The 12,598-nt window shown below is 35.8% G+C and overlaps 1 protein-coding gene across 2 annotated transcripts in view; it reads left to right on the top strand.

The window, feature by feature from the left end:
• Positions 1-273: 273 nt before the first annotated feature.
• Dars1 (aspartyl-tRNA synthetase 1) overlaps positions 274-12,598 on the top strand; it is a 65,502-nt gene continuing 53,177 nt past the window's right edge. Inside the window, exons 1-3 of one of the 2 annotated variants that reach the window (XM_047546621.1) lie at positions 274-499; positions 2,424-2,481; positions 4,876-4,968. In XM_047546621.1, the coding sequence (XP_047402577.1) occupies positions 434-499; positions 2,424-2,481; positions 4,876-4,968 (217 nt within the window). In that variant the 5' untranslated portion in view covers positions 274-433. The remainder of the gene's footprint in view (positions 500-2,423; positions 2,482-4,875; positions 4,969-12,598) is intronic. The other variant, XM_047546620.1, reaches the window with a different exon arrangement.

The raw sequence follows: 12,598 nt of genomic DNA, 5'->3' as shown, positions 1-12,598 counted from the left end.
GACTAGTTTGCTATTAAAGCCCGGAGGAATGGAAGGATTGTGAAGAAAAAGAGACAAAAAGCCGCAGTTGGGACACGCCGAAGGAGAATGAAGGCCAAGTACCCTAGGATCCAGTCACTCAGAGCCAATCCCGCGAGATTATACCAAATTCCCGGGGATTCCCTTCAACTCCGGGACAATCCCGTAGAGGCGGGGCGAGGGGAAGAGTAACGTGATAGCGCGCCGCCGCTCGCCTCTCGGCGCTCCGGGATCTCGAGAGAGCGACAGCTCTCGCGATCTTTCCAAAGCCGAACTTCAACGCGGAGTCCGAGCTCGTGTACCCAAGCAGGAGGGCCGGGAGGGCGGAGATTGTGCGGGAGGGAGAAGCCTCGTGGCCTGCCCTTACAGACGCCTGCGAGGAAGGGTGGTGTCCACTCCCCGACTCAGTGTCCCGATGCCCAGCGCCAACGCCAGTCGCAAGAGTCAGGAGAAGCCGCGGGAGATCATGGACGCGGCGGAAGTGGGTTTCCTCCATTTCTGGGCTTGGGAGGGCAGAGTCCTGGGCCGGACAGCGCTGAGGGAGGGATTAGGGTAAGCCGGGCCCTACTGTCGGGCTCCCTCCGTTACCATTTTCTCTGCAGGCCCAGGGCCTGGGGTCCAGGCGTCTGGAACCTCCACGGGGCCTCCAGGGCCAGGGCCTAAGCAGCGTGGCCAGACTTCCTCCAGACCGCATTTCTCACAAGGTCGCCTGGGAGTCCTAGCCTACAAGGAGAGCGCACCTGGGGTGGGGTGGACGTGAAGCACCCACTGCCCTGGAAGTAGGAGCGGCGGTGTCACACTTTGAGCCTGTGTGGGTTAGGCACGTCCTACACGTAATGCACGGCCCATCCCACTCCCGCCTCGGGAATACTTGATAACCTCCAGTAATCGATATGTTCTCAGTCCTCGTATTCCTAATGTGTTGGCAAGTAATAACAGTACTTTGCAAATCCATTTGCCATTATGGTAAATGACCATTTTCCCATGTGATAGCATTAAGGAACACACGTTATCTTAATTTACTTTCTGTCAGTGACCCAGTGAGGTAGGTAATGAAGTTTGCAGAAGATGCATTTGAGATGAATACCCAGCAATCCTTCAGGCTTTTCAGAAATCAAAGTTTTAAACCATCCCACACATCCAGTTATGGGTGCTGTAGTAATATTGAGCTTTAATCAATGCCTGTCTCTTATTCTATTGAGAAATTTTGAAAATTCTATTGAGAAATTATGTTTGGCAAGGAACATAAATAAGGCATCTCAGAATAGTAATGGAGGAAGGGTTGCTGAATGAAATATGAACAGAACTAATTAGAAGGGTCACACCTTTGTCTTCACACTCATGTGTTTTACTCTGCCTTTAGGCTTCATCGTCTGATAGCATCTTTCCACTACGGCCCTGGTGATAATTGTCCTACATGCATATTTTTTTAATATTAAAAAAAGTTCAGTATCTTAACATATCTAGTTTATTTTGGTATAGACACAAAATTCAGTGTTCTCCAGATCTAAGAGGATTCCAGCAAATAGCTGTTGAGTGACAAACTAATTGTTTCTTATAGATCTTAAGTTACCTTGTAAAAATCTAAGGAAATTATTTTTGTGTATTCTTGTTCTGATTTATTATATAAACAAGTGCCCCATTGCAGTAGCATAGGTCTAGATTTAAGGTAAATACTTGGGAAGAGTTACAGCTAGAATGAACTTAAGAGATCATTTTAGAGGTAAAGTAAGAGTAAGAGGCTACTTATCTATGTTTAAATATGTTTAGTTTGTTAATCACCTGGACCCTTGGCCTGCTGTTTCCTGTTCCTAACTCTACAAGAAATTTGATAAATTGGCACTCTAACCCTTGTAACCTGTTGTCCTGAACCAAAACCAGGAAGCTGGTAAATTTTGTGATGATGTTTTATTAAAAGGAAAGTTGTAGTTAGCTTATGCCCTACATCCCAAATTTCTAAAAACTGTAGACATCTGGTACTCAGAAAGCCTACCCAAAGCATTGGTTCTCTTTGACCATCTCTTCCTGTAATAAGAAGTTAATAAAACTGGTACTTCATCTTATTCCCTTCACAGAGAAAGTTTATATTCTACTTTGAAATAGTTTGATCTTTTGAAGAAGGTAGTTGAGATGTGTTGTACATGTGTGTAAATTTCATCTGAATGCTAATATGTGTGTTATATCCATCCAGGATTGGTGGTCTCCAAAGCAAACTAACCAGAAGCTGGGTGCTTTTCTTTTCTGTAGATACATATGTAAATAAATAACAGATTTCCATATCTAAAAATCTGCTTGATCTGAATTAATGAAATGATTGTGAAAGTTAAGACAAGTTCATTTTTTAATCTGGTTATTCATACTTATGTATTTAAATAAAAAGTCATCTTGTAAAACTTTTTTTGTAGGATTATGCTAAAGAAAGATATGGAATATCTCCAATGATACAGTCACAGGAAAAACCAGGTTAGTAGCTGTGTGAAGTTTTAAGTAGGGTCAGCATAACACTGAAGAAATAATTTCGAAAAGCTTTAATGGCATTCATAAACCAAGTAGATGTCATTACCCTATGTAAACATTGTCAGTTTAGTGTTTCTAATCTGGAAAAGAAAGAAAATATGTTTAATGAGTTTTATGATTAGCTTTTATCCAACATCTTGGATTTCTAGGAACTATAAATTCCTCAATAATTCAATAAGATTTAACTCTGGACTAGGGGTAAAAGAAGAGTGGTTAATAACTGCCTTTATCACCTGCAACCTTTTTGCATGTTTTCATGAAAGTACCTCTATTACTTTCTTCCTAAGTTCTCTATTTTTGGCTATTATTTGTTAAACTCCTACTCGATTATTTCCAAGCATTTATTTTCTTAATCCTTACAAAATCCTTAAAGACTCTAAGGAACTAAAGTTGAAAGATAAGGAATTTACCTCATACAGCCAGAATCTGCCAGACCTGAGATTGAAACTGACCTTAGAGCCCATGATTCTTTCCATACTCTGAAACTTTTGACAGTCCTGTAATTTGGGTTTAACTTCTGTAAGAAGTGTGAGCTCAAAATAATTTCCCTCCTGCTTCAGTTTCTACAGATTTCTTCTTTGTACTGCCAGTGACTGTTAAAAAGTGTAGAATAGATAGTATTTTGAACTGAAACCCTACTGCCACTGATCTTTGCTGCAGTTAACCAGTCATGCTGGTGGAGTATAACTTGTGTCTCAAGTACGTTGAGGTATTATTAAAGGTTGAAAATTCTTGTACTAATTAATGGGATGCCATAAGAAAGAAGGGTTGTTACCCTTTTTCTTTTCCTATTACTATTAAAATTATCCTAATTATCACATATATTTATAAGTCCTCTTTTTTAAATGTATACTTTCTGTTTTGTTTAGTTTTGAGTTTTGATTGACTAATTAGTAAGTTATGTGCTTTTTCTATCTTGGCACATCTGCCTTTTCAAATATTATGCTTTTTCATCTCTTTTTTCTTTTATACTTTTATACTTTGTATACTTTCCTTTGCCTGAGTTTACATAGCAGACTTGGAAGTTGGCTTGTTCATAAAGATGGTGTTTTGCAGAAATCCTCCTATGATACCTAATGGCTTTGAAATTCCTCTTTCATTCTTTTTGCTTTTAGTCACAAGAACAAGATAGATCATATTATATTTACAGTTGCATCTTTGCTTTAAAAGACAAATTATATTTAGATAAAATCCAATTCATGATTGGATCTTATTATCATACCCTATAAGGTATTATCTTTTCTTTTTCTGTTCTTTTTGTTTTGTTTTGTTTTGTTTTGTTTTTGTGGTGCTGGGGATTGAACCAGGGCCTTGTGCTTGTAAGGCAAGCATTCTACCAACTGAGCTATATCCCCAGCCCCAAGGTATTATCTTTGATATTGTACTGTCATCTATTACTATGTTCTTACTTAATATCACAGTTTTTTCCCCTAATCAAATTATTACATATTTAGAACAATAATGATTTCTGAATGTTGGCTTATAAAGCTACCTCTATGTAATAGTTATTTCGCCATCATTTTCCTATTGGGGTGATCTAGATGAATGTAGTTTTTTTAATATCAGGGGGCATAATCGTTGGGGTTGAAATGACTATCGAGCGTGATTGTATCTAGGGGTTCAAGCATCTTCAGAGTGTTCTCATTCCTTCTGTTGGCTTTACTTCCTATAGGATATTGGCTTCGTTCTCCCCTCTTACAAACTCATGCTAGTGGGAAAGATAGTGATAGCAGCCCCGGGCCTACACCATCTCAGCTCAGGGAAAAGGATTTCAAGAGCTTTATTCCTGGCATGTGTATGTTAAGTTCCAGAGAAAGACTTTGATTTCCTCAGCTTGAGTAATATATCCTTCCCTGGATCAGTCACTGTTGTAGGCCTGGCGGAGAATCCTTCCTGATGGCTAGCTGACTAAGATACTATATGGTGGGCAGGCAAACTGCTGTGTTCACTTAGGCACAGGCAGATGAGGATAGGCTGTTTGACCTTTAAGTTATGAAGTGTTCAGCAGATTTGCATTTTGAAATTCTCTCTTTGACTGCAGCGTAGACTGAATTCAAAGGGGACTGGTATGGAGTCTGCTGCTGTAGTTTATGCAAGAGATAATAACTTGGTTTAGGATGGTGGCAGTAAAGATGGTAGAGCATTGGATGGATTTTGGAGATATATTTAGAAACTACAATTCACAAAACTTGAAGCAAATTGTATAATGAAGGTGGTAGAAAAGAAAGTGTTACCAAAGACTGAGAATTATTTAATATGATGACGAAATTTTTAGATTACCTATCAGACAAATAATTCTGATCTCTAAATTCTAAATTTAAAAATTACTATTTGTTGCAGATCGAATTTTGGTTTTGGTTAAAGACTTGACAGTACAAAAAGCTGATGAAGTTGTTTGGGTACGTGCAAGAGTTCATACGAGTAGAGCTAAAGGTAAGATTGATATAATGATAAGGACACTGAATTTTTGTCTTTCAAATTCCTCAAACTAATATAAATTAATCAAAACAAAACTGTAACAAAACAACATGATTAATCAGTTTTAAGTTCCTACAAGTTATCCTTAAAAATAAATTTGACCCTCAAGATTTCAATGAAATCTTAAGACTTTAAATTACTTTCCTAGCATCTCTCAGAAGTTTAATAATTTAAATGAGTATTTTTGAGAAACTTCTCATTGAATAGTACCCTTATATTTGTAATTATTTAGAGGGGGAAAGTAGTGGAAGAGAGATAAGGCTAAGATGGGTCTGTCCTATACAGTAGCAACTGGCCACATGTAAATATTTAAATTTAAATACAGTAACTTAGTCATGCTAGCTGTATTTTTTACGTTATAGCTGTTCAATTCCCTTTTGGACAGGAAGCACAAATAGAGTGTTTTTACTATTTTATTTATTAACTTTATTTTGGTGCCAGGGGTTGAATCCAGGGTCACTTAACCACTAAGCCACATCTCCAGCCCTTTTTTATGTTACATTTTGAGACAGGGTCTTGCAAAGTCCTTAGGGCCTTGCTAAGTTCCTACCCTCAAACTTGAGATTCTTCTCTCTCAGCCTTCTCAGTCACTGGGATTACAGGCCTATGCCACTATACCAGGTTATCATTGTATAAAGTTCTTTTGGACAGTGCTAAGAATTTAACAACAGAAACATTAGGGTGATTTAAACAAGCCTCAGTTTCTTATGGAAAATTGACCTGGCTTAGTGTTCAGCACTGCCTAAAAATAGTAATGGCACTTACATAAATTTGTAATCCATACTTTTCACACACTTTCCACATTTGATTATCCCTACAGATCTGTGAAGTAGACAGAACAGGCATTGCTATCTTACTTTACAAATGAAGAGACTAATGTTCAGAATGATAAAACTACTTGTCCAAAGTCTCGGTAATTGGTTGAATATGAGCAGAACTGAGATGATTTCTATGAGAGCTCTGTCTCTAAGCAAAGTTCTTTGCTTCTATAGTATTTAATACATCCCTTGTTATAGCATTTTTTTTTTCTTTGAACTGGGAATTGAACCCAGGGGCACTTAACCACTAAGTCACATCCTCAGCCCTTTTTTTGTATTTTATTTAGAGACAGGGTCTCACTGAGTTACTTAGGGCCTTGCTAAATTGCTGAGACTGGCTTTGAACTCATGATCCTCCTGCCTCAGCTTCCTGAGCCACTGGGATTACACCATGCCCAACTGTTAAAAGCATTTCTTGATTTGTTTTTAAGTAATTTTATTATAGAACTAATATACATGCTCATTATTTTTAAATTCCAACTTTTTTTTTCTTTGTATGAGGAATTGAACCCAGAGGTACTTAACCTCTGAGCCACATCCCCAGCCCTTTTTATTTTGAGACAAGGTCTTGCTAAATTACTGAGGCTGTCTTTGAACTTGAGATTCTCCTGTCTCAGGTTCCTGAGTAACTGGGATTACAGGCATGTGCCATGACGCCTGGCAAATTCCAATCTTTTATACATATATCTTACTCTTTAGGATCACTGATGTACTTTTTTTGTTCTTCCGCTGTATAACTCCAAAACTTCTGAATACTTACGAACTTTAAAAAGGATGCTAGTAGAGTTTTAAATTTTTTAGTAAGGTTTATTTGCTTTTTGGGATTTTTGGGCCATTTATTCTATCAGCAGATAATCACACTGTAATTTTTCATTTATTTGTCTTCCATTAGATTGAGAGCCTTTGTTCTATCCATATTGAGCACTTTGTTTCCTAACCATAGCTATTTAGCAAATGAAAGGAATACAGGACACATAATAAACCTAAATTAAGAATACTTCCCTTCCAAAAAAAAAAAAGAATACTTTCCTTCCTACCCATCCCTTCATTATATCTCTAATATGTCTCTTCTCCATATTTAAAACATATCCATGAGTGATATTTTCCAGAGATTGTAACAGGGACTTTTGAGTAAGACAGATCTGTGATTGAATCACAGAATGGTACTGTTATCCTAGGCAATTGCCTAACTTTTCCTCAATGTCTTCTCCTAAAACCAGTATATAATAACACCTAGCTTATAAGATGTTGTACAGTAATTTGTATAAAGCCCTTGCATTAGGAATAGACTTTAGGGGAAGCAGCTATAACTCAGTGGTAGAGCACTTGCCTAACGTGTGAGGCACTGGGTTCAATCGTCAGCACCACATAAAAATAAATAAATAAAATCAAAGTATCGTATCCGTCTACAACTAAAAAATTTAAAAAAAAAATAGAATAGCCTTCAATAATTTTTGAGGACAATGAGGATGATAGTTACTTATTTGCCTTCCATTGTAGGTTTTTAAGTGTCTTATTTCCTGTTGTAAACTGCTGGAAGGCACTATTGCTTATTTTATTTCTTTGGTATACAACACCTGATAAAACCATAGTAAATAATAAATGAATAAATAAGTTCTAAACTAGGTGTCTCATGCACAAATACAATGTTGTCTTCTAGTCTTAATACTTAAATGTCCAGTAATTTACTCTAATTGAAAAGATCAAGCATGTATTTCAGGAAACTGAATTGCAAAGCATCACATAAGTGAAAAAATAGATCATCTGCTAGTTTTTTTTTCCATTTGTAACAAACTATTTTACTCTCCTAATTAATAGTACCTGCCTGAAAATCTGAAACAAATTACAAGAAATTTGTAGTTGTGCTACAAGATGATACAGGGGATGTAGCCTTACCTGTGAATGTCAGTGTAGGAGCAAACTAAAGGGTTTTAAACTCCCTTGAAAAATAATTTTCAATATAAAAATTCCATAGCAGTTTTTATTTGTGTATTGTCTGTGTGTGTGTGTGTGTGTGTGTGTGTCTCTCTCTCTCTCTCTATATATATATAAAATAACATATATCTCAATAAATAAATCATGGGTAGTGGGAATTCTCCTATTCATTGAAAATATGGTAGATATTTTAAAATCCAAACTGTAAAAGCTAGAGTAAAACAAAGTGTAACTCTCATTACTCCAAAGTGAATAAAGACACTATAAAAGTTAAATGATATTTAGAAATCTTTTTAAACTAAACCTGACATTTTTGTTTCTTTTACAAAAATGGGTTTATACTCTACATCAGTTTTATGTGGTTCATTTGTATTTTTAATTTGTAAAATAAAAATACTTTAGATCAAAAAATAGTAATTGTTATGGAATTTCTAATTATGTAGAATTGAATCAGGACTAAAGTAGAAAGTCAACTGTAAACCTTTTCAGATTTGTTTTCATGAGGTGGTGTATTTGTGTGTTTGAGCCAAGAGTTTTATAATACTCAGTTTTATAACCTGCACTCTCTTTTTCATTTTATCTTGGACATCTTTCCAAGTCTGTATATATATATAGTCCTGCTTTGTTGTTTTTTAATGGTTTCACAGTAATTCTTGGCGTGGCTACATTATGTTTATTTATTTATTTTCCCATTTGTGTAAGGTTTAGTTTTACTCATTGTTGGTTTAATTTGTATTTCACTTCTTGGTTAAATTAATTTCTTTTCTTGATGTTAGCTGTTTTAATTTTCTTTTGCATGGTATTTGTTCTTGCTGTGTTTGTCTTTTTTATTATATAAGAACAAATATTTTTCTCTAAGTCTGATTTGTTTTTTTGAGGTGAGAAAAGGTTCGATAATGCCTCCTTTAGAATTTCATATAAGTGAGTCATTTGGTGTATACTCTGGTATATACTCAAATTAAATGTACTGGTAGATTGTTCACTTTTGGGTTCTTTTTTGTTTTTTTGTTTGTTTTTATTTTTGTACCTGGAATTGAACCCAGGGGTGCTTAAACACTGACCCCCAACCCCAGCCCTCTTTTATGTTTTATTTTGAGACAGGGTGTGGCCAAATTGCTTAGGACCTCGCTAAGTTGCTGAGGCTTTGAACTTGGGGTTCTCCTGCCTCAACCTTCCAAGCTGCCGCGGGGATTGCAGGTGTGCGCAACCACACCGGCATGATGTTTACTTTAATTGTTGAATGTATTGTATGGCTGTACTATAATTTGTTTATTCAAACATGTATTAATGGACATTCTAGTTGAACATCTCCCAGTTTGGGCTGATTTGAATGAAGTTGCTATTAACATTCGTGAAAAATATTTATCTACATGCGTACTTCTGTTTCTCTTGGGTAGGATTGCACTCATTGGATAGATACTTGTTTAACAGCTTTAAAAGCTGTCACACTTTCTGAAAGCAGTTGCATCATATTGTAATGTTGAAATGCCATGTTCTACTAAGGGAAACCAAAGCTACTTAAAGAAATAACAGATTTTTGACTTAGAGCAAGAATTGTACAAGATGGGCCTGGAATATTTGTCATAATAGGTACCACAGAAGCTAGAAAAGATATGTGAAAAGGAGTGGGAACCAACTTGGAGAGGCTACCATATGCCAAAATTAGAATAATCTGAGTGTCAATAAGAATAATTTGGAATTGAAACACATTAGATATTAAATCTATTAGTTTAAAAAAAAATCTTAGTTTATAATAATATTAAGGCACACAAAAAACTTTGACCACCAGTGGAACAATTTCATTGTTTTCAAAATTAACCAACTAACCAACCAGATAGTAGAAGTAAGGAAGTATCTGCTCAGGGATTTTTTTTTTTTTTTTTTTTTTTTTGCGGTACTGGGGATCGAACTCATGGCCTTGTGCTTGCAAGGCAAGCACTCTACCAGCTGAGCTATCTCCCCAGCCCTGCTCAGGGAAATACTACAGCTGAGTAAATGAAAAAAGAATGTTAAAACATCATCATTTTGCCCCTAGTTTGTGATCTAGGCATTGGTCATTAGTGATTGCTAACATCACAAAAGAGAGGCAAGCAGGCATATTTTATGTCTATACATGGAAGAACATACCACCGCGGTAGACAGTGTTGCCCCCACCCCTAAAATATGCCCAAATCTCATTAAGCCTTTATGTCTAATTATCAACTTACAGGAAAAACAGAACCCCCCCCCCAAAAAAAAAAAAGCATGTTAAATGACAATGAGATAAAATCAGTGAAACTCAAACTTATAGGAAACAACTGGGCAAAACTAACCTGATTTCTTCAATAAATAAATTGAAAAAAAAGGGAGACGTATGAATTAAGATACCTATGGTTTACACATTTGAGCCAATCAGTCATTTAGATCTGGCTTTAAATAATACAATAATAAACAAAATAAGGTAGGACAGTATTGGAAATTTAAACATTGAACATTTGATGTTAAAGAACTAATTTTTTTTTGAGATACTATGATAACTTTTTCCCTAAAGACCTTATCTTTTAGAGATGAATACTAAAATATGTACAGATGGAACAATATGACTTAGGCTTAGTTAGGCTAGTACAGGAATTGAAGGATGAGTGGGTTGGGATAAAGCTAAAGCAAGAATGGCCATAGATTGATTATTAGTGAAGTACATGGGATTGTAGTAGACAGTGGTATCATTTACAAATATTGATCATTTCATCCTTTTCTTTCAAATGTTTTTATACATTTCTTGTTTCCTTTTGCAATAATTAATTCTCTAGTACTGCAGGGAACCCCATAGTGAAGAATTTTTCAAATAGAAATTTAAGATCCTGATGAGTTATTTCAAGACTTTAGGAGTTCTTCATAGAAAGTTGTTAGAGCTGGATATGATAGCACATGCCTGTCAGCTACTCAGGAGGCTAACGTGGGAGGATTGCCAAGTTCAAGGGCAGTCTGGGATATTTAAGGACACCGTATTTTGAAATGCGATAAAAATTGCTGGGGATGTAGCTCAGTGGTAGGGTGCTTACTTGCCTAGCATGCTTTAATCTCCCATGTGACAAATAAAGAAAAGAAAAATGTCATTAGAAAACAATGCCAAATTAAAAATACTTCAAAGTTTTCTATTTATTGGGAGCAGTGATTTACTTCTATCAGAACTTTTTCCAGAATACTTTCTTTTCAAAATATTTGTGTTGACTGATGTATATATACATTCAACCCTCCATGTCTGTGAGTTCTGCATCTGTAGATTCAATCAACCAAAGACCAAAACTATTCAGAAAAAAAAAAAATTTCATAAGTACTGAACATGTACATTTTTTTCTTGTCATCATTCCCTAAATAATACAGTTTTAACAACTGCGTAGCTTTTACATTGTATTAGGTGTTATACCCTATAGATGATTTAAAGTATAGGGGAGGTTGTATAAAAGGTTCTATGCAAATACTGTATATGCCATTTTATGTAAGGGACTTGACCTCTGTAGATATTCACTTCCACAGGGATCCTGGAACCAATCCTTCATAGATAGGGAAGAATGACTATATGTAGAGGTATGTTACACTACTTACTCAGTTTTTATGTTTGAAATTTTCCACATAATAAAAAATATAAAAATGAAGTTGATTCTCATTATTTATGGGTTGCATATTTACAAACTCTCACCTACTTGCTGAAATGTAATTGTAACCTCAAAGTTAATACTTGAAGTGCTTTCATGACCATTCTCAGACATGCCAGATGTATATGTGTACAGAAAAGAAAAAATTTGAGTGGGCCAGTAGCGCATACATTCCCAGCTAAAGCAAAACGGTGGTTCTGCCTTCTTGTTTCAGCTCTTATACTACAAACAAGTGTCCTTTTCCAAATCTATTTAAATAGATTAATGTCATGTTTTTCATGTTCTCGTGCTTTTTAAAAGTTGGTGGTCTTGCTTTTTTAAATATATATTTATGAGGGCCTTAATAGCAAAAAAATTTAGAAACACTAAAACACCTAATAATATGAAAAATTAAATGAATATTAATTTCTCCATATAGTTGTTTGTACTTTCATTAGGTAAAATCAAAAATTTTTAAGAAAGTTAAGAACCTGTGCATAATTAAAAGAACTGAACATTGTATGCAGTATGAACAACACAATTTTGTGGTGTACATATACCAAGGATTGAGAGATACTATGACTAAATAGAAAAATACAGATTTTTTTTATTTTCTTTAGGTACTTTTCTGTAATTGTGATGATTTTGCCTTGCTTTTTATATTGGTTTTTAAGTATACTGCTGAAGTGTTTTGTGTGAGTGTGTTTCTGGGCACAAGAAGGCTGTGCCATACCTCCCAGAGAAAATACCTACTAGATAGCTTCCTTCAGCCATGAGCTAAAAGTGCTGTTGGCCCTGAGTTAAATGTTAGGGAACCAACAATATATGTGTGTGTGTTTTTGTTTGTTTTGTTTGTTTTTGGTACCAGGAATTAAACCCAGGAGCGCTTAACCACTGAGTCACATCCCCAGCCCTTTTTATATTTTATTTAGAGACAGGGTCTTGCTGAGTTGCTTAGGCCCTCACTAAGTTTCTGAGGCTGGCTTTGAATTCACAATCTTTCTGCCTCAGCCTCCTGAGCTGCTGGGATCACAGGTGTACGCCACTGCACCTGGCTTAGTGAACCAACAGCATGTATTAAATAAGATGTCTTTAAACGGAAACATACTCAAAACAAGGTTATGCATTAATCAGTTGACAAAAATTGTGACCATAGCATAAAGAAACCTAACCCTCTATATCCTCTATGAGCTAATATAGTGTTTGCTAATTCAGCAT

This window comes from Sciurus carolinensis, chromosome 3, assembly GCF_902686445.1.
Source record: "Sciurus carolinensis chromosome 3, mSciCar1.2, whole genome shotgun sequence".
In the NCBI taxonomy this organism is placed as follows: Eukaryota; Metazoa; Chordata; class Mammalia; order Rodentia; family Sciuridae; genus Sciurus; species Sciurus carolinensis.
This window is presented reverse-complemented; position numbering and strand designations above follow the sequence as displayed.